The 23,801-nt window shown below is 36.7% G+C and overlaps 1 protein-coding gene across 1 annotated transcript in view; it reads right to left on the minus strand.

Moving 5' to 3' along the window:
* Positions 1-3,655, minus strand: part of cfap20dc (CFAP20 domain containing) — a gene marked incomplete at both ends in the record, with an annotated part of 42,144 nt that extends 38,489 nt beyond the window's left edge. The window contains 6 exons of the mRNA XM_079841188.1: positions 473-626; positions 784-898; positions 1,203-1,275; positions 1,827-1,920; positions 3,433-3,522; positions 3,635-3,655. Coding sequence (XP_079697314.1) covers positions 473-626; positions 784-898; positions 1,203-1,275; positions 1,827-1,920; positions 3,433-3,522; positions 3,635-3,655 — 547 coding nt within the window. The remainder of the gene's footprint in view (positions 1-472; positions 627-783; positions 899-1,202; positions 1,276-1,826; positions 1,921-3,432; positions 3,523-3,634) is intronic.
* Between the last annotated feature and the right edge of the window lie 20,146 nt (positions 3,656-23,801).

Here is a 23,801-nt window from a genome sequence, read left to right on the forward strand (position 1 = left end):
TCCTTTTTACATGAAATAAGCTGCTCATGAGCAGGTTTAAGCCTACGGACCTGTTACTATGACAGCAAGTCCAGGATGAGCTTCGAAGAACCAAACAATCCGAGATCATGTCAAATCGTCAACAATCAAATCCAGCTAACTGAGTTAGCGACGTACGAAGAGAGGGCCCCAGGCCTCTGCACTTTTTTAGCATATGCCTTAATTACCTAAATGAGGATTATTTTAAGGTGTACGTTTCCGGAAGAAAACTCAAGACTACAATTGAGGCGTTTCAGGGAGTTCAGAAACAGTTATTAATAATATTAAGAATAGCTCCCTTTGGAGTGGACTTTGTGCTTTGTAACTTTCCAGACAGCAACATTACACACTAAAGAAAGTTGAAAATGTAAAAAAGCATAATAGGACCCCTTTAAAAAGCACGCTACAAAATGATATACATCAAGTAAAGTGCAGCGTGCATTTTTCCCCTAACCTCCATCCATGCAGTCTGCTGGTTCATTCTTCATCGTGAAGATGCGGCGAACCTTACAGCAGGCAGAGATGATGATGCCATCCAGAGACAGGAAGCGCTTCCCTCTGAATATCTCAGTGGTGAGGGAGTCCAGATCGATACACAGATTACACCACTGCACACAGACAGCAGTGCCTTATCATACTAGCTCGAGAACTATTTTTTTGGTCATGTTACAAACTATCTCACAGAGCTAAGACAGAATGATCCAACTGCTCATTGGCAGACAGTCGCGGAGAATGCAGCAGCGCATAACGTTCTTCAGGACTTACAGTATTTCGTTTGAGGCACGTTAGAGGTATTCTCGCATGCAACGGGGTTGCTGATAGCTCTTTATGAACAGTCGACAAGTAGAGTCTCCTCTTTAGGTGCTCTTCATCAGTCACTCTAGAAGACAGCATTAAAAAGTTAACTAAACAGCCTGCTCTGTGAAGCAGATGGAAAGATCTTTAATCATTTTCTCGTGTGTGTTTGAACAAGAATGTGTAGGAGTGGTATATGCATGCGTGAAAGTGTGAATTAATTCACTCTTCAACTCCGTGGTAATAAACCCTCTACACTTTTTCTAAATTTCAACTATATCATAGCAGCGCAACAACAAGCTTATTTTCAGTAGCTTGAAGATGGATATCGGATGAACCTGTTAATAATGACACTAAATGAATTTAAAAAAAGAAATACTAGCACTTACACAAACTCAGTGGAAAAGTCTTTTCCCAAAGGAATGTTGACCTGTAGAATCAGAAACTTCTGAATCAAACCAACTATAGGAACAAGAAACATGAGATTTTAAGAAAGAGATACGCACAAAGAGACACATATAATTGGCGTTTCAACAAGATAATATGACAACACTTAGCATTATTAAACTGGTATTCTTGTGACAATAAGAAATAAATGTTGTGAAGATGCTTAAGTAAAGAAACTAAGGATAAATGTCAAAAAAATTAATATTTGGCACTTTTCATGAATTGTGCATCTTTTTAACAAAGGGTCAGTGAAAGAAATTGCTTTACTTTCAGACTTTCAACCAAAGTCAAACAATATATTATTTAAGTGTCAGGTGTTTTTTTTTTTTTTTTTTTTTTTTTTTTTTTTTTTTTTACGGTTTTTACGAATGTTTGAATACAGTTTAACTCGGATTAATCTGGCTTTGTAGACATCCAAAAAACCTGTAGGCCTTACTATAATAGAATACTCAGGTAATCTTTAAAATTAATCTAGGCCCTAAAGCTAGCCATTCGTTAGCTATAAATGTAAAATGTGAAATATAAGTGCACTGAATCTGATTCATTCTGATTTTAACAGCACTTACGAGCCATCTTGCTATCCTTAGGTAACTGCATCTTGTGTGTTTGACTGCTGCCTTCAAGACTGTACACAAAGCCCTTCACTTCTTTATCAAACACCTGTTAATAAAGAGAAGACAAAATCAATAAGACATATGTTTCAAATAATCATCCTCAGTAGTATTACTGTTAGTAGATGTCCACAAAATCTAAAAATATCTCAATATATTTCAATATATATAAGTCCTGTAAGTTGCGAGGTGGGGCCTCCATGGATCGGACTTGTTTGTTCAGCACATGCCTTCTTCCCAGAGTGCATCCTGGTGCCATGTGTTCCCCAGGTAAGCAACGCACACACACCCGGCCATTCACGTGATGTCAAAGAAAACGTGATTCACCAGACCAGACCACCTTCTTCCATTGCTCCGTGGTCTATTTCTGATGCTCACATGGCCACTGTTGGCACTTTCGGCGGTGAATATGGGTGAGCATGGGCACCCTGACTAGTCTGCGGTCTCCCATACGCAACAAACTGCGATGCACTGTGTATTCTGACACCTTTCTATCAGAACCAGCATTAACTTCTTGAGCAATTCGAGCTACAGTAGCTCGTCTGTTTGATCGGACCACACGGGCCAGCCTTCGCTCCCCACGTGCATCAATGAGCCTTGTCCGCCCATGACCCTGTCGCCGGTTCACCACTGTTCCTTCCTTGGAGCACTTTTGATAGATCCTGACCACTGCAGACCGGGAACACCCCACAAGAGCTGCAGTTTTGAAGATGCTCTGACCCAGTCGTCTAGCCATCACAATTTGGCCCTTGTCAAACTCGCTCAAATCTTTACGCTTGCCCATTTTTCCTGCTTCTAACACATCAACTTTGAGGACAAAATGTTGCCTAATATATCCCACCCACTAACAGGTGCCGTGATGAAGAGATAATCAGTGTTATTCACTTCACCTGTCATAATGTTATGCCTGATCGGTGTGTGTGTATATATATATAAGCATATGTTAAAGTTACAAGTGATTGTGCTGGTTTCTCCAGTGGCATGGTATTGGTTTAGTTCTTCTTTTTGCTGCTACTCGTGGTATGTTTCAGGTAGATGCAAATGTAAAATAATAACCATAATCCAATTCAAGAGATCCATTATTCCAATTGAAGAGATTATTTACAGGGCATATTCTGCAATGCAAATTGTGTCTCTATGTATGTGTGTCCCTTTTTACTCCAGTGAATATGTTTTTTCTTCTTCTTTTTTTTCATTATTCCATTTTTTGAAGGCCAATTTTATGTCCATGCCTTGGAGTCTTGGCTACATAAAAGCAACTGAACATTTTTACAATTATTGCCCAGGGGGAAAAAAACGATATAGTTCATTGAACACATGCTGGCTTCGTGACAACATGCCCCCATTAGGCTACTATATGAGGTAAGTTGTCAAAATGTTAGGCCTTCATTAAATTGCCTATTTGTATGCTTCTAAGCTAAATTCTGAATAAAACTTATGACACACAGCAAAATATGATGATGCTAAAAATTATATTGAAATATATTGTATATTTTCTATGACCAGTGTAGACCGTGTAGTTTTATTATGGCAAAATCTGTCATTACTGAAACATACATACTTTAGTTATTGAAGGTTTCCTGCCATATAGTTTCCATTTTGCCACAGGATCTTTTCCTTGTGCACTGAATATGTCAACCGTGAGACCACCCTACACACACACACACACACACACACACACACACAATGAAAAGCATTGAAAAGAACTGCACAATATTATACAGCATAGAATTACAGTTCAGTGTTCCGTGCCCACTCAGTACCTGATAATCGTTCCTAAACATGCTTCCAAACGTTTCAAAGATTGAAATGTGAAGGTTGCTTTATTCTGTCCTTTTCGAGACAAACAAAAGATGATTCATAACCACTGCAGCACAATGACGCGTATATAGAACAATCAGCTAGCAGTCACCTTCATAATGGTAACTTAACTATCAGACTAGCGAACAACACATTTAAAATACGTTCACCCAGCAGAACGGAAAACAGTGTTAAAAATGCTCGATTCGTTTAATCATTTAGCCTACTAAGTTAGTTGTTAGAGTGCTTTAATAAAACACTTAAGTTAGTTAGCTGATAAGCTAATACACAGTCAAGTGCAGCGGCAGGTCGTCTCTATGGCAACAGGACAGGACGCTATCACCGTGGCAGTGGTAGTCTAGTCTGGATTGAATAGACAACGCATTTTGAATCCCCCATTCCTTATGCAAAAATGTAATGCGCATTTTAATAATACGCAAATAGAACTGAAATAGAATGAGATTCAAAGCAATTTATATCATTGCTATCTGTAGTTTTATTAATACAATTGATTGTTTTATGAATTTTCCATTATTATGTTATATATAGGTATTATTATATTGTATTATCAAATTATATTATATTAAATTAATTATAATATAGCCCATTATATATAGCCTACTATATTGTATTATATTATAACATTTAATTGTTTTATGAATTGTCCATTATAATATTATATATAAGTATTATTTTATATTATATTAAAACCTATTATATTATATTATATTATAGCCGATTATATTATGATTTGTCCACTATAATATTATATATAGATATTATTATATTATACTGTATAGCCTATTATATTAGCCTATGAATTGTCCATTATAATATTAAATATAGGTTATTATATTATATTATAGCCTATATTATATAGCCTACTATATTATATTATATTAATTATATTATATTATTATATTATATTATATTATATTATATTATATTATATTATATTATATTATATTATATTATATTATATTATATTATATTATATCATATTATTATATTATATTATATTATATTATATTATATTATATTATATTATATTATATTATATTATATTATATTATATTATATTATATTATATTATATTATATTATATCATATTATATTATATTATTGCCTATTATATTATACTGCATGGCCTATTATATAGCCTATATTATATTATATTTTGATGTCGGTGGTGATTGTTTGTACAATATTAAACTTTCAAGAAATATGACAAAATAAATAAATAACACTTAGTCACATTAACAATATTTTTTGTTTTTACTAATAATCCTCTGATATGTGACTTGAATGTATTTTAATTGAACTGAAATCATGCCATTCCAGGAATACTGATATAATACTGAATGTTTGCTGTTCATACCATGGTATTTACATTGTACTTGGTATTATCCCATGGTGTCACGTCTTGTGATGTAGCATATACTTAATAAGCTTTATCTTAACCTTTTGTCATGGTGAATATGCCTCTCTTCACTCATGGAGAATGTCTTAATATTGTAGACACAGAAAGTGTACTAGTGAATTTTGAATGATAGTGCAGTTGCATGTGTTAGAAATAAATCTTCCCCCAAAGTCTTGCAACACCTTAGACCTACTGCTTTAAGTGTACTGTGAATCATTTATCATTGTTGAATGGTGAATGTCAAATGCATGGCTTTTTGTAAGTTAGAGATGAAACTTTCAGCATTTTACCTTGTGACCATGCTGGCACCAACAGAGAATTAGTATTCATTGTGCAATGTGCAAAAAAAAAGAAAGAAAGAAAGAAAGAAATATTATCTGTTAGGTTCCTATCCATGATAATTTAGAGAGAGAAGCGTGTCTTGCGTTTGTGTGTGACAAAGGTTTAACTACTTTGAGCAGATGGTGGGTCTTTACATGCATTTCAATACTAATGATGCAGCAACTGCAAACTGCTCCCCAAATTGGATTTTGGAAGGTTTTTAATAAGTCTATTACTAAGCAATGTAAATTAAGGCCATTGTCACTGAAGGTCAAATATGTAATTTGATGGCAGCTTGGAACATACCTGAATAGACACACTACAATCAATAAGCTAACAACACTATTCCAAACCACAAAGGGTGCCACTTCATTATGAATGTAGGCAATCTGTTGAATACTGAAAATTATTACCCCATTTTTTTGTAATTTCCTCGGTTATAGGTGACCACTGAGCTGTCAATTCATATAAGAAAAGCCTTATAGGCCTATGGATGCAAACAGACATTTACATAATTTTTCTGTCTTATTAAATTTGCAGTTCATATTAAGATTTTTATTGAGTGCCTACTAAACTATGCACTTATAATTACTGTTATTGCTGATGTTAATTTATTTCAGCATTGCATACAAATTAAAGATTGCACACTGACTGAATTATCAGTTTGTTTTGGTATGGATGTGTTTAAATTTTGTATTATAATGCATTTTTGCATATTGATTAGAAAGCTATATATATATAATATATATGTATCTTTTATTTAAAGCTTTTCAATTTTTTACAGAACAACCCCCCACCCCATGCCAGCAAATGAGTAACAAGTAAATTAAGTAAATAATGATAAAAAATAATAATATTAATAATAATAAATGCCCATATATACATATGTATAAGTGCATATACACACAGAAACATACAATATCCACACATACATATATACAGATACACATTACAAAACATCTACTTACACATACAGTGGGGAGAACAAGTATTTGGTACACTGCCGATTTTGCAGGTTTGCCCACTTACAAAGCATGTAGAAGTTTGTAATTTTTATCATAGGTACTCTTCAACTGTGAGTGACGGAATCTAAAACAAAAATCCAGAATTAACTATTTTATTGCACAACATAAGTATTTGATACATCAGAAAAGCAGAAGTTAATATTTGGTACAGAAACCTTTGATTGTAATTACAGAGATCACACGTTTCCTATAGTTCCTGACCAGGTTTGCACACACTGCAGCAGGGATTTTGGCCCACTCCCCCATACAGACCTTCTCCAGATCTTTCAGGTTTCGGGGCTGTCGCTGGGAAATACGGACTTTCAGCTCCCTCCAAAGACTTTCTTTTGGGTTCAGGTCTGGAGACGACTAGGCCACTCCAGGACCTTGAGATGCTTCTTACTTAGTAAGAAGTAAGAAGCATCCTTAGTTTCACTCCTTAGTTGCCCTGGCTGTGTGTTTCGGGTCGGTGTCATGCTGTATTTTTGTCTCATCAGACCACATGACCTTCTCCCATTCCTCCTCTGGATCATCCAGATGGTCATTGGCAAACTTCATTGGATGGGCCTGGACATGCGCTGGCTTGAGCAGGGGGACCTTGCGTCTGCTGCAGGATTTTAATCCATGACGGCGTAGTGTGTTACAAATGGTTTTCTTTGAGACTGTGGTCCCAGCTCTCTTCAGGTCATTGACCAGGTCCTGCCGTGTAGTTCTGGGCTGATCCCTCACCTTCCTCATGATCATTGATGCCCCAGGAGGTGAGATCACAGTTGTTGCCTTCTCACCAAGCTGCTTGCCTATTGTCCTGTAGCCCATCCCAGCCTTGTGCAGGTCTACAATTTTATCCCTGATGTCCTTACACAGCTCTCTGGTCTTGGCCATTGTGGAGAGGTTGGAGTCTGTTTGATTGAGTGTGTGGACAGGTGTCTTTTATACAGGTAACGAGTTCAAACAGGTGCAGTTAATACAGGTAATGAGTGGAGAACAGGACGGCTTCTTACAGAAAAACTAAAAGGTCTGTGAGAGCCGGAATTCTTACCGGATGGTAGGTGATCAAATACTTATGTCAAGCAATAAAATGCAAATTAATTATTTAAAAATCATACAATGTGATTTTCTGGATTTTTGATTCCATCTCTCACAGTTGAAGAGTACCTATGATAAAAATTACAGACCTCTACATGCTTTGTAAGTAGGAAAACCTGCAAAATCGGCAGTGTATCAAATACTTGTTCTCCCCACTGTACATTAAAGTAAAATACTTAAAATAAATTGCCAATACCAATGGTTATTTGGTAAAAGATTACCCAATTATGGAAAAAAGTAAGTTATTGCACCATGCAAAGCGCTATATAATTCACAGTACCACACTTATTAGACCATAAGTCCAAAATGTTAAATTCAATGGTCCCCTTCCAGAAATTCCATAAAGGACTTCCAAATCTGTAAGAATTTCTTCGGTTTACCAGCAATTTCATATCTGATCTTTTCCATATGTAGCACACTGCTAAACTCTGCCAGCCACATCTAAAAAATTGTCTTCTTCGCTATTGTCATCCCAAAGCAATTTTTTTAAATAATATCTATATTACTCAAATAGCTCCTTAAAAATAACCTGGCCTTTTCAACAAATGCATGCCCATAATTAAGCTATTTTAAATATAACCAGTTGTAAGAAGAACGGTCAGCTATGCATGCAGCATTCGTTCATTATTATCATCACTATATTATTAATATCTATAAGAATGTAAAGGCCAAGCCCCTGAGAGCTAGTTGGAGAGCTAACTGAGGCTAGTTACATGTACTCTTTTCAGTGTAAGGTTGATTTTAATGCTCTGATAAAGCTGAAATGTTTCTGGTTATCTGAAGGCCAAAATGTAACTGGGGGTTTATTGGTTTTAATTAATTAATATATTAGTTTCAATACCACAGAAGTCAAAGATAACAAATTAACTTTCAACAAATGAAGTCTATTTGATTCAGTTAGTCAAGCGCATACTCAATTTTTCATCAGTAAGATACTGAATCTCATTCACATATGGTGATGAATCCACAAGTCTATTTACATTTATTTTGCATTGAAGTGACGGTTTCAGCTTAACCACTTAAACATGTCTATCAAGGGCCAGGTTGCTGCATGCGATTAACTATAAATATACCCTTATTTGACAATAAAATATTGTCTTTGCAGAGGAGAATGTCCTCAGCAATTAACTTATAAACCATACTTTGTAATCATCATCTCACTGTTCTGGATATGTGACAGGAACCTCAAGATTTCCTTGTGGCAACAGCTTGACAACTTTCCCAAGTATACATGTAACAGCTTTTTTTTCCCAAGTAAACCAATTATAGAGAAAATAATTGTGCTGTAAAACTATTTTAGAATGTCCGTCCCTTAGTGTTATGTAAAGCGTAGGTTTTTTTCACTACACAATACACATGTAAACAAGCTGCTAATAAACTGCAAATTATTCACTGACAGTAAGGCAATATGAGAGTGGCTCAACAGGGAATCAAGTCCCTTTGAACAATTAATCAAGTCTCGTTTTTCTGATTGAGGTGTAAATGTTCCCTCTAATTAAATGATGACAATATTATTTCTGGCTTTTGTTTCTGATGACATATACAAAACAACACATTAGTGTTTTACAGTATATTTTTCTTACATACACTACCGGTCAAACATTTGAGAACGGGAAGATTTTAATGTTTTTAAAGAAGTCTCTTCTGCTCACCAAGGCTGCATTTATGTTATTAAAAATACAAAAAAAGCTGTAATATTGTGAAATATAATTAAATTGTAAAATAACTGTTTTCTATTTGAATATATTTTAAAATGTAATTTATTCCTGTGATGCAAACCACTACTCCAGTCTTCAGTGTCACATGATCCTTCAGAAATCATTCTTTAATATGATGATTTGCTGCTCAAGAAACATTTATGATTATTATCAATGTTGAAAGCAGTTTTTTAGGATTCTTTGATGAATAGAAAGTTCAAAAGAACAGTATTTATCTGAAATAGAAAGCTTTTGTAACATTTGTACTACCGTTCAAATGTTTTGGGTTGGTAAGAATTGTTTTTTTTTGTAGGGGGATTTGTTTTGTTAAGTATTTGGTTTTTTTTGTGTTATTATCAAAACAATAATAATAATAATTGATAATAATAATACATGTTTCTTGAGCAGCAAATCGGCATATTAGAATGATTTCTGAAGGATCACGTGACTCTAAAGACTGGAGTACTGATGCTGAAAATTCAGCTTTGAATCACAGAAATAAATTGCATTTTAAAATATATTCAAACAGAAAAGGTTTTTTTAAATTGTAAAAATATTTCACAATAACACTATTTTTACATCAAATAAATACACCCTTGGTGAGCAGAAGAGACTTCTTTAAAAACATTTTAAAAATCTTCCGATTCTCAAACTTTGGTTTCCAATTTCATAAGTCTGTGTAACTTATTTACATAAATACGCCGGTAGGTGGCCCCAAAGGACTACGTTTTTGAATGAATCCTTTATATAAAACATTCAACCGATTCGCTCCCAAACACCGAATCCCTCTTCGAAAGACGTCTTCGTGAGTGATTCATTGAATCATTCACTCAACCGATTCGTTCACAAACAAGTTCATTCAAGATCAGAACACTTGCTTTTATCTCTGGTTCAATTTTCATCGGAGGAGCACTATGTAAGTTACTTAATATTAATTTATTGTTTATTGAACTGTAGTTTGATCGCAATTGGTCTGAGATGAAAATGCTTAGCCTACCGACGCCGCAGCTTCTGTAACTTAGGCCTAACGTTATGTATCAGCAATGATGGCTAGCTGCATCTAATCACAAAAAATGCAATTTCAGCCTCAACGAATGGGCCTTTGTATTGCTTTTTTGATTTTTTTTTCCCTTCTTCTGTGTAAACAACGTTAGACAGATGTCTTTGACCATCATGCTGCTTTTCAAAGTCCTGCTAATGAGAGTCAAGTTCAAAGAAGTTCTGTCACAATGAAATCAAAATAGACAATTCTCATTTTAATGGAATATTTCAGTATTTAATGATGATCATCGTCATCATCATTATTATTATTATTATTAGATTATGGTGCCCTCATAATCTTTACTCAAAATAACTCTCCTCAAAGTCTTTTTGAGTGGGGTTCGGTTAAATGGCTGGAATAAGGTCTGTGGTGAACACAAGCTCAAGGCACTTTGACGTTTTATTCTACGACATAAAATACAGCAGTATTACCACACTCTTGATTTTTCTGAAGCTGTTATGTGTCTCGAAAAAGGCGGTTGCTAACAAATGGCTAAATGGTGCTAATGTTAATTTACAGAGCCTGTCGGGGAGATTAAACGTCACCACGCCGAATAGGTAAGTTAACCTCAGTCCGTTTTTACAGCCTTATTATGCTTATAAATGTGCTCTTATAAACTATTCTAACTCAAACGTTCTGGGGAAAAGTTTTTAGATAACTGAAAGAGTTATCAGAAGTGATGTTGAAGTCGAGCGACCGTGGTGTAACCGTTAGTTTTTATCGAGGGAACCAGTGTGATGCTAACTTCCGGTTGGCCTACAAAGTTGTCATACCTGCACCACTAAAAAATTTATAAGTCTAAATAGGAAATAATATAGAAACAAATGTGGTTTAAAACGCATGAATGCATCTGTGTCCAATTGAGAGGGTAACACTATCCTCTATACAGTACAGTATATTGTAGTGTAGGCCTAAGTGTATAATCTTTTGGGACAAAACTTTATATTGCTTATCCAGGCATAATCTAATAATAAAAACACAACACATAGCATAAGGCATGGTCAGTTTAGAGATTTGTGGGCAAAATTGAATTGGCTAAATAGGTCAATTGTCAACTCTTACTCAGTGGTCACTTCCAGACCAAGCTTTATTTAGTAAACCTGACGAATTTAAGTGCTTGAATATCAAGAAATCCAATTTGTAGTCATTGTGGGGTAATTTCATGTTACGTTGGCCTATACAAAGGTAAAGATGACTGTGCCTTTATTTTAATAGTTTCTAAGTGTAGGAGTTCAGTTGGAAACTATGATAAAAGAAAGTCAAGACTCCAGCAGTGCTAACTAGTATTAATGAGACGTTCTTCTACATCACATCTCTTCAGATTCCTCAAGCATACATTGTTCTTCTTTATCAAAAATGACCTAGATATGTCTGGACTTGTTAAAGTGGAAAAGATAATTAGGATACTCTGTTTTATATGCCATTTGATTTGCTCATATTGATTTGGCTTTGTTCTGAATTCAGATTAAAAGCATAAGATAAGAGCTCTAATATTACAGCAGAAAATGCATTGTGGAATCCCATTAATTTGTAATATCCTTATTCATGGTCCTCTTTATTAAATAAATATGAGCAGTGTTGGTAGGCCTACTGGTAAGGGAGTTGAGCGGATCTACTTTTCTGTAAATGTCAAAGGTTCAGTCAAGTGGAGTGAAACTCGCGAGGCCAAAATACATTAGAAAGCAATCTGCCTTGACATGCAATGTTAGTGGCCCTGCCATGAATTGTGACACGTGTCAGGGACATTGTTGCTCACTGAGAGAGTGTGTGATATTTCTTTGTTATGACAATACTGTTACAGCATGTCCAAACGCATGAGCTGTGGAGAGGTTATGGAAAAGCATTCTGATATTCCTATATGGATGTCTTTATAGTTATACACAGCCCAAGTTACTAAAATGAATATGAATACATCCAAACATGGCATTTATTTAATAGGGCATTGCTTTGCAGTTACTAGTGGCTTTGTTGCTTTATGGTGTTGATAGGGTGTGGTTTCTAAAAAAAATTATAAAAAAATAATAAAACTAAAATGGCGGTTTTAGAAGTGTTTTACCTGGAATCTATTAAGTGAAAGTGCAGTGAAGTAAAGTGCTCTGGATTGCCTGTGTTAGCATGGGTCTGCCAAGCACAGAAAATCAATAAACAGCTTCCACTTCAGTTTACAGTCATTTAGTTTAGACATTATGTTTGTTCCCGTTCATTAGATGCATTCAAATCTCTTCAGATTTTAACTATATGTGATGTTGACATAGCTTTGGGTGATAATGGAACACAGAGACTGATCTTGGTGGGTTTTACGCAAATACAAGCTTTGAAAACATTATTGGAGAACTATAGTACCAGGAATGCACCTTCAGTCCAAATTGTATCAACCATGTTACACGGATAAGGCATAAAATTATGACCGGTGAAGTAAATAACACTGATTATCTCTTCATCACGGCACCTGTTAGTGGGTGGGGATGTAATAGGCAGCAAGTGAACATTTGGTCCTCAAAGTTGAAGTGTTAAAAGCAGGAAAAATGAAGGAACAGTGGTGAACCGGCGACAGGGTCATGGGCGGCCAAGGGTCATTGATGGTGGTCTGATCAAACAGACGAGCTACTGTAGCTCAAATTGCTCAAGAAGTTAATGCTGGTTCTGATTGAAAGGTGTCAGAATACATAGTGTGTCGCAGTTTGTTGTGTATGGGGCAACAGTGGGCATGTGAACATCAGAACTGGACCACGGAGCACTGGAAGAAGGTGGCCTGGTCTGATGAATCACGTTTTCTTTTACATTACGTGGATTGCCGGGTGCGTGTGCGTTGCTTACCTGGGGAACACATGGCACCAGGATGCACTATGGGAAGAAGGCAAGCCGGTGGAGGAAGTGTGATGTGTGGATGTTACTTTGACATGTACCACCTTAAGCATTGTTGCAGACCATGTTCACCCTTTCATGGAATGGAATGGTTTGAGGAGCACAACAATGAGTTTGAGGTCTTGACTTGAATCTGCTGCTAACATCTTGGTGCCAGATACCACAGAACACCTTCAGGGGTCTAGTGGAGTCCGTGCCTTGTTGGGTCAGGGCAGCAAAAGGGGGACCAACACAGTATTAGGAAGGTGGTCATAATGTTATGCCTGAACGGTGTATGTTTTTGATACCCCGCTCCCCCCATTTATTTATTTATGTTTACAGTTCTGTCATTTAATTTTAAGTCAGATAAAAGTATCGTATGGGGAACATTTCTGTATTTTATGTTTCTGTAATTATTTTATGCTGTAGCAAGTTTGTTTATGCAGATTTAGATGCACATATGTGCATAAAGCTGCCTGACAGATGTTAGAGTAACCCAGTTTTTGTACAAGTATAAAATTCAGAATTATAAAGAAATTTATATGCAAGGAAAAACGCAGTAAATATACAAATGGAACAGTTTGGAGCTGAGATTTCACCTCATAGTTAGCATCCTAAAATAGCTTGCATCCTTCCGAATGGAAAACTAGAGCTGCAAGAATGTTTCTCCATTTCAGAGGAATTTGATGTATTATTGAATGTGGTACATGAAATCCACAGTAGGCACTACGAGACTATTTGAATTGCTCACGCAACAGTTCTTGGAAACACAGAAACCTTGGCAAAAGTATTTTTAAGGTTAAGCTACTTGTAAGTTATTTCTAACTTCAGAATTATAATAACAAGCTCTCATCATAACACGCAACTCCCTCTTTAGACCAGTTGTTTGGTTTGAACAGCCTTTGTACAGTATTGAGTATCATGAGAACAATATCCAGATGGTAATAAGCGAAATATTTTTTTTCAACTCACAAATTTCTGTCCATTATCATTCATTTACTTTGAAATACTTACGAAATTTCAATGCAATGAATAATAACACTGATTATCTCCTCATCACGGCACCTGTTAGTGGGTGGGATATATTAGGCAGCAAGTGAACATTTTGTCCTCAAAGCAGGAAAAATGAAGGAACAGTGGTGAACCGGCGACAGGGTCATGGGTGGCCAAGGCCCACCCGTCCCGCTTTGCATTGTACCGCTCAGCTTTTTCACCCCTTGTCCTGCACGTCGCATGTTGAGAAAATGTCCTACATTTTCATCAGTCTGTTGGTTTTTAATTATCGTATTAAGAAAACATGCATGCGTTCTTTTGCCTTTTTAAGAAAGCATTTTATTTATTCTTTTTGCGGCATCGTTTTTCACTTATATTTAACAGCGCTTCGTCAGAAGTAACATCCCGCCTTACACAAATACAACAGCCGTTTTTTAAATCCCATCCAATTGTTGAAAAGAAAGGAGTAAACACTGTCACTAGTAGGTTGTGACGGCTGTCAATCAAAATGCGGAGCGGTGATTCGTTCCATGTGTTCCTTGTCAGTAAACGAATGGATAATTCGCTAAATTGGTTATATTCTTAATATATAATATAATATATAAGACTGTCAATGAACGAATTTCATGTTGTTTTATATTTTATTTGATGTTGAATTTAAATGGCATGTAAAATGTTACATTGTGATGTAATGGTGTTTTCTGGAAGGGACTAAAGAACAAAGTATTTTTATCAGCTGAAAGGCAGAATACAAATGTTTTTATTAAGTTCGATAGACATTATGTAACAGTTTCAGGTTATGTTTTAGTGTCGGTAACATGTCACACATTGTCCCACACAAACTTAGTAATCGTCCCACGTGTTTGATGGTGGTTACCCTAGTGGGGAGCGAAGGCTGGCCCGTGTGGTCCAATCAAACAGACGAGCTACTGTTGCTCAAACTGCTCAAGAAGTTAATGCTGGTTCTGATAGAAAGGTGTCAGAATACACAGAGCATCGCAGTTTTTTGCGTATGGGACTGCACAGCTGCAGACCAGTCAGGGTGCCAATGCTGACCCCTGTCCACCGCCGAAAGCGTCAACAGTGGGCACAAACATGTTGTCGCATAGAAAATGCAAATTTTTCCATCGGTTGAAGCGGCATACATGAGCTTGAGTAACTTTACCATTGCATATAAATGTAGCCAATTATTGTTCTTTTTTAATAGGCGACTAAATATAGGATTCATTTTGTACGTTCCCGAAATAGGACAGGAAAGGTCGCCGAAAAACCAATACGGGGAAGCGGACATTAATCACAGATTTCTCAAGGAGAATTAAACTGACCTTTTGGCAGGCCAGGAACACACTGAAACTCTTGCTCACTCACATGAAATATGCCGCGGTAACAAACACAGCTCTCGCTGTTCTCTCAGAGGGGACATAAATGGTGGAATTTACTCAAGGATATTGTTTTACAGTGTTTTAACAGTATGATTGACCCCAATTTGCCAATGCACTCAGGAATAAACTAGAGAATTATAACCATTTTTCACTTGCAAGCTTTTCAGTAGCAAGACTGTGGCGCTGCTGTTTTCAGAACAGTCTTTTTCCAGTATTATATTACAATGTATTTATTCATGGTTTGAATTAGCTTTTCTTTTTATATTTTCCATTTTAGTTTTAGTGTTTTGTTTTGCTATCGTCATTTTACTTAGTTTGTACTATTTAACTTTTAAGTTATATTTATTTTAGTTTTAGTTTGTTTATTTCAGTTGCCAAGGCAACATTTCAAGGCAATATATTTTTTTCATCTAATATTTATTGTTTTGTTTGTTGTATATGAAGGTACAAAATCATTTCCTAATAGTTTTAATTTAAATAATAACAACACTTTCAGTGTAGTCTAGCTTTTCCATTTAAAAAGCTTTTTAGTAGCAGTATAGCATGACAGGAATACATTATTGTTTTCTGTGACACATTGTTTGCACATTACAGGCTTTATTCATTGCTATTATTGTTGAAATATTTGCATTAATGTTATCCGGTATTCATTTAAACACATTTTTAGACAGCTTAACAGAATACCTAAATCGCTATGGCTGTTGGTTTACAGTATTTCTGTCATGACAGCTCTTGGCGTGTTTGGCATGGTGATAGATATGATGTTGATATGCAGGGCTCCAGACAAAAACAAATCAATTAAGGAGCCATTGGCTCCTATAAGGGAAAAATAATTTTTTAAGTGCCACAAAATAATAAACATGTTTTAATAAACGTGTTTTCATTTTGTCATGTGTTGTCACCTCTGCCCTCCTTTCATTTTCAATTGATTGCATTTTCATCCATCACTTGATGACCAATGAGTATATATAGCTTGGCCTCCTCCTAATGCATCCTATAAAGGCTGTCATATGTCTTGCACACACCCAATTCATTTTTTCTTCATTAGTAATATCTGAGAGGGACGTTTGGTGAAAAGCTCTTCACATGCAATTGCATGGGCAATGTTGAATAATTTTTTTTAGCTCCTTCCATTCTTTCTCATGTAGACAACAGGTTAAGTAAAAATGTAAGAATTATGTGAGCATATATTTAGCAATGTGCCCCTTTCTATAGTTATTTTTCTAGCTGACTAACAAGTTTATGAGCATTGAATGGCTTTTCTGAGGTAAATTTGACATGATTGTTCTTAAAGGGGTCATGAATTGAGAAATCAACTTTCCCTTGAGCTTTTGATATATAAAAGGTCATGGTAATATAAGAATATCTTGTAAGTTTCAGAGCTGAAAACTTCCTTGTTAGTCAAAGAAAAGTTTTTATTGACAGCTGGCTCAGCAAACTCTTGATCTGGGAATGTGCCTCCCTGTGACTTCAGAGTGTGGTGAAATACAGCCTCAACCGAAGAATTCAGTATGAATTCGTATGTATACATCCTACTTTACATATAAGGAAAAATAAGATTGCCTTTTTGCACAATTTTAAACTTTTCTTGGGTTAAATTATAATAGCTTGCATTCATTAATATTCACTTGTGTGTGCTTATATACGTATCATTAAAAATATTAGGATTTAAGTTATTAACTTTTTAAAATATCACATTTAAAGAAATCTAGTGTTTGATCATGTATAAATATTTTATTAAAATGCAAAACCTAAAAATAAGGAAGCCGATAAACTGCAATACTTTTTTGAGCAGCCAGACTAGATAGGCCTACATACGTATATTTCTAAAGAGCTATACAGGCACCTGGTGGGTAATGGCATTACAAATGAAAATTATTATTTTTCCAGCCACAAAATGACTCTTGCATTGGTTGAGGTGTTGTTGGTTCATTGTGCTGCGATTCGTGATAAGACTCGAGCATGTATGGGCCAGGGCTCGCAAAGCCCAACGTCCCAGGGCCATGTGTTTTCCAGACGGGCTACCAAAACGTATCACCGGCCTGCCCGACGGGTTATCTTAAATAGTGAAATAACATTCCTTTCTTGATGTGCGTTGTTCACTCTCTTGACTTGATATTTGAAGGAAAATTACAATCGCGGAAGTTTTGATCATGCTGATTTGACTCTGCAGTGAGGCGCGTGCGTGCGTGTTAGTGATGCACAGTTCGCGGTTATATCCACCGATTGGGTGGGCCAAGTAATAAAAAATAATATTCCAATTAATTGCGGGTGGATGAGAGCTAAATTATTGTGTTTGTTTGGTAAAGACATTTTGCGAGCCCTGTGGGTGAATCATTCCGGTTGCCGTTTTCCCACACGCTTTCAAAACAATTCCTCACGTGTACTCACAGGGGAGACGGAGCTCATTATAATATGCAAAGCTTATCCAAACATAGCAGTGGGCGTTTACTTCCAAGTCTTATGTGCGGCACGCTGAGCGTTCCATGAGAGAGGCTCAAAACCAGGGCAGAAAATAGCCTATTACTTATTCATTATGATGTTTTTGAATGTAAAAACCACGCAAACGTCATAAGTTGACTTCAGACAACAGTATAAAAAATAAAATGACCCCTTTAAGCTGTTTTATAACCCTAACCCTCACATTTATTGCTTGTATTTGAAAGCTGAAAGTTTGTTAATTGTAACAAACACATTAAAAGTAACATATTAAAGGTGACAATTAAGTACAAATCTTACTGCGATTATGGATGTCTGTGCTACACATAATGTGAAGTTCAGGCAGCAACAGAAAAGATTAAAAGAGGATCCATATCAGTATCAATTAATAGCTCTGTTGTGGTTTATCCACATTGTGTGCACGAAATAGACACTATGCTGGCACAGCCGTCAGCGTTGTTGCTCGATAGAGATGAGGGCTTTGAAAAAGCCTGATATTTTTCGTTTTGACATGCGTCTCTGACGCGGAAAGTTGATCCTCGCTGCCTCTGTGCATATTTTGCTGCTCAAACTCAGTGAGGTTTTTTTCCACTGCAACTTTGCTGCACGTCGTCTCATTTTATTATGTCAACACAACAAAAGATGTGATGGGCTACTCATCACAGAACATGCAGGTAAAAAGGCACGCAATTTTTAATCATAACATGTAAATTGATATTGTCGCCACTCGTCGCAGTCTGGAGCCCTGCATATGTTTGGTCTTGGCGGAATAGATCTGCTACGCTGCTGCTTCAGAGCTAGTATAGGACTTGTTACTGCCAATACATACATGACAAGCTGCTGTGAGAAAGTCAGACATGCTGCTGCTGTACAAAACATACATGAATCACCCGTAGCAGATCTATACAGGTGGAGCTGGGGAAGGTGGAGGTGGTATTTTTCCTGCCTATGTGGCCTATGTTACTATATATTTTTGAAAGGTTATGACAAACATTTTTTTCTTCTGAATAATGAATCCTGATTAAATGTGCACACTGTGAGCAGGAATATTTATTAAAGGGTTAGTTCACCCAAAAATTCTGTCATTAATTTTTCACCCTCATGTGTGAGCCAAACCCGTAAGACCTTCGTTCATCTTCGGAACACAAATTAAGATATTTTTAATTAAATAAAATATTTTACGCATGCCCTGTGGTGCTCACGTCGACCAATGGTAAGCTGGTGTTCTGATGTAGAGCTAAGCATTGCGCTGTATTTACCACGTCAACAGCGTATGTCTTATACAACGATGTCTTATACCTTTATGGACATTGAAAGTTGCAATGACGTAGCTGTCTATGGAGGGGTCAGAGAGCTCTTCGATTTCATTAAGAATATCTTAATTTGTGTTCCGAAGTTGAACGAAGGTCTTGCGGGTTTGGAAAGACACAAGGGTGAGTAATTAATAACAGAATTTTCATTTTTAGGTGAACTAACCCTTTAAGACAGTACATTTAATGTACCAAACTAGAGCTGCAACTAACGATTATTTTTTCTGTCGACTAATCTAACGATTATTTTTTCGATTAGTCGACTAATCTAACGATTATTTTCCCAGATTAATCTTATCATTCTTTTTTACTGATTATTGTATTTCAAAGAGGGTAGTGAATTTGTATATTATTTTAACATGAAATCAATGAATGATGACAATATTAATTGTATTTCAGGAAAGGTAGTGTACATAGTATGCCATTTTATAATGAAATATATGAACACAAGAAGCTTTTTAAACATAATATATAATGATACTATTCATAATAAAATGTATACAGAGTAGGCCTAATTAGGAAAAGTTGTTTACTATAGGCTAGTAGTTGAGTATGATTTACTTATTGATTTGTGTCAATAGTAAACGAAAATGCACTTGTATTTATCTGCAAAAGGTTCACATACAGGAGCTTTCAGCATAGTTTTAATATAGTATAACTAGTTGTCTATTTTGAAGATACATGTGCATAAACAACGACTAAAGCTGCCAGAAGTTTTTGCCCAAACTTCAAAGACACATTTAAATGATTAAAGCTAGAGGCATATCTTAACTTTAATGTTACTTTAATCATGTAAACTACCTATATACAGCAAGTTATTAGGCATATGTGTTTGGGACAGAGGGGAACCAGGTCGCATTAACAGCAGATATATGCAGCCCATAATAAATAAAAGCACGAGACGTACTGGGGTCGGAGAAGAACCCCGGAAAATGTGACCGTCTGTTGCAATACACGCGCCACGGTTCAGCTGCGCGAGAGAACACTGGAAGGGTTGCCAGGTTTACACAACAAAACCCACCCATTCGTTACTCAAAACTAGTCCAAAACAAGCCCAATCGCGTTTCGGGGAGGTTCTCTGGTAAACATCGCGTTCGGGGGGTTAAATATGTGTGTTTTTTTGCTTCAACCCGCGGACATGAGACACAGCCCGCGGCAACAGTGTAGAAGTAGCCCAATTCCGCGGAAAAAAGCGGACTTGGCAACACTGACTGGCAGTGTGAAAGCTCCCACTCTCCACGCGCACAGCTTCTGCTCTGCCTGCGCGCGCAGTGTGAAACCGGCGTTACAGAGCGAACAAAGCACAGTTTTACTCGGCTTCTGTTTCAAGTACTCCCACACTTTTGAATGTCGCGGCCTGGCTTTATATGATAAATGATAATTTTCACTATGCCCGGGAGCAGAAGCTGCCATTATTCTAGATCTTCTGTTCCATTCTAGAACGTAAATAATGTGCCGCCGACGCGTCGACGCATTTCACGCACGTCGACGTATTTTCGTAGTCGACGTCATCGACGACGTCGACGCGTCGTTGCAGCCCTATACCAAACTCAACTGGGGCCCTTGTTAAAGACAGAAAAGTATAACACATAGTGTTTTTATTTATTTTTTTACTTTTTAAAAGCTCTTTAAAGTACCAGTAAGTGGAGGAAAAAGTGACCGAAATGTTTTGCAAGTTGTGTGAAATAGGATTTCAGTTTGCTGGAGGCTTGTATCATATCTCTGCACTCGTCCACCTTAATTAAGCAGGCCGGCAAGTCCATCACTTTAATTCTCTTCCATTCTCTGCCTCGCTCTCACTCCTAACTCCTAGCTCCTAGTCATCCACCCCCCCAACCCCACCCCCCACTCATCTCAAACAAGCTGCCGAATCTGTCTCTCTCGCTCGCTTTCGCTCTCATATAGCGATGACTAATCCCTCTGTCTGGAGCCTCCGGCTTTGCGACGGCTCCCGCTCACATACTGACCTTTTACCGTTCCCTTGGATTACTGTACACTTTTAGATTACTGTACAAAACAGAGGAGTAAGAGAGTGCCTACTGCTCAAGGACCTTTGGCTTTGCAGTTAATGAGTTCCGTTTGTGTTTTGCCAGTAAGTCGGTGATGGAATATAGAGGTGAAGAAGCAAACAAAACATTTGTGAGATGCAGAAACTTGTTTGGAGTTTGGAGTAGAGGGTACTAGTGTGTTTAATTATTTATCTCCAAAAGAAGAAATTAATGGGAAATACATTTCTGTCATAATGTCAAACCTCAACCAGTTGTATTTTTAAAGCTTACAATCATTAAAATGCAAAAAACAATGAAGAAAGTTATTTTAAGTTCAACATAAAACGGCATTCATAACCAATACAAATTTTGCAAAACAAACAAAAAAGCTGTGGGTGATAATGGAACACAGACTGATCTTGGTAGCTTTTACGCAAAGCGTTGAAAACATTATTGGAGAACTATAGTACCAGTAATGCACCTTCAGTCCAAATTGTATCTACCGTGTTACACGGATAAGGCATAACATTATGACAGGTGAAGTGAATAACACTGATTATCTCTTCATCACGGCACCTGTTAGTGGGTGGGATATATTAGGCAGCAAGTGGACATTTTGTCCTCAAAGTTGATTTGTTAGAAGTAGGAAAAATGGGCAAGCATAAGGATTTGAGCGAGTTTGACAAGGGCCAAATTGTGATGCTAGACTGGGTCAGAGCATCTCCAAAACTGCAGCTCTTGTGGGGTGTTCCCGGTTTGCAGTGGTCAGGATCTATCAAAAGTGCTCCAAGGAAGGAACAGTGGTGAACCGGCAACAGCCATGGGTGGCCAAGGCTCATGGAGGCACGTGGGGAGAAGAAAGGCTGGCCCGTGTTGACCGATCAAACAGACGAGCTACTCACCTTCAGGGGTCTAGTGGAGTCCATGCCTCGACGGGTCACCAAGGGGGACCAACACAATGATATATATATATATTTATAGGAAGGATATATTTATAGGAATACGCCAGTAAGTAAAAGTCTTTATGAATGCTTTATTGAATTTATTTGGACAGACCCTCAATTTTAACAGAGGGTGCGAGTCTACACATATGTACACTTCTGGCAGCTCCATAGACCGCGAAACATGATTGTGATGTCACAAAAGCAAGCACTTAATTTACCCACAAGTGATCAAGGGCTTAGGGCGTTACATTTAAACCCATTGCAAGGGTTCCTCCAGTAGTGGGCATGCGTGCAGCTGCATAAGCAATGGCGTACTTCTGAGTGGACAAGAGAGAGGGAAGTTAGCATGAAAAAAGTAGACTTCTTAATGAGTGATTCATTGAATGATTCATACAACCGATTTGTTCAGAAACGCATATTCGTACCAGGCTTTTCCTAGGTAAGTGAGGGGACAACTCCCATTAAAAGCAGTCATTAGAGCGCGCCTCTCGTTTATCTGAGGCACACACATGATGGATACCCCAGCTCTCTTAGCCATGATGCATGTTTCTGACCTCTAAAGGATTACATTATCAATAAGACTTATCTGCCGCGAGGCAGCCGTGCGCTCAGCTGAAACACAAGCTGTGTGAAGTCCTACATACATCTGTGCTGCACACCTCTGTTTTTCAAACAGCCATGATTCATGTTTGGGGTTTTTTTCTCAGACAGAATATATAGATGACCAAAGGAATAGCGAAAGAAGTGCAAACAGCATTTTGTCACTTGCTCTGTGTGCTAGTCTGACTAAAACTCACTAATAAATACATCTATTTATTCAGTATTCTGTTTCATTCTGAGTTACAGTTATTATTTATCTAGTATTATTTATTTATTTATTTACTTGGATTGGTATTGAATCTTCGCCCACGCTGTTGTTTGAAGAAGTGGTGAGGTGTAATTACTGTTTATGCACAAAGTAAATAAAAGCCAGCTCTAAATGCCATCTGAAGGCCACAGTTGATTGTTCGTGCAATTGCTGCAAAATTGAGCTGAAGCAAAACATTTAGGCGGAGAAAACGTGCTGATAGCTATTATGTGTTCTTCATTAATTGACAATGGGTTACGAGAATAACAATGTGTCTAAAAGGCATTCATTTATATTCAATGCACTGTTAATATGTAGCGCTGCAAAAATGTGCTTTGTGTTGCAGATAGATGCAAAACAATCATAATTGGTTAGGGAATATATCATCATCAACAAAAAAATTCAAAGCTTTTCGCAAACGGTTTTATCAAATGAACTTTCGCTTCCCAATCCATGTGTTTCTTTTTTATGCAATATTAACAATCTTCAGTTAAAGAAAAATAGAGTAGCATTTAAATGTCATGTTATTTTCTGAATGAGCATTGAAATATTAGATTGCATGTGCTTACATTTATACTGAGTGTTTAGGCACAACACAATAAATATGTATATATGGCAGTATTTATTTGAATATTAATTACATTTTTGTAGATTTGTTAGAAAAATGGATGTGTACCTACATGATATACCAACATATATTGCCTGCCAGGTTTGTGCGAGTTGACATTTATTACATTTTAACTATAAATATTTAAATATTAACTTTACCTAAAGGTAATTTATTGTAATTTGTGTGTGTTCCAGACAAACTGT

This window comes from Gobio gobio, assembly GCF_949357685.1.
Source record: "Gobio gobio genome assembly, chromosome: 17".
Lineage (NCBI taxonomy): Eukaryota > Metazoa > Chordata > Actinopteri > Cypriniformes > Gobionidae > Gobio > Gobio gobio.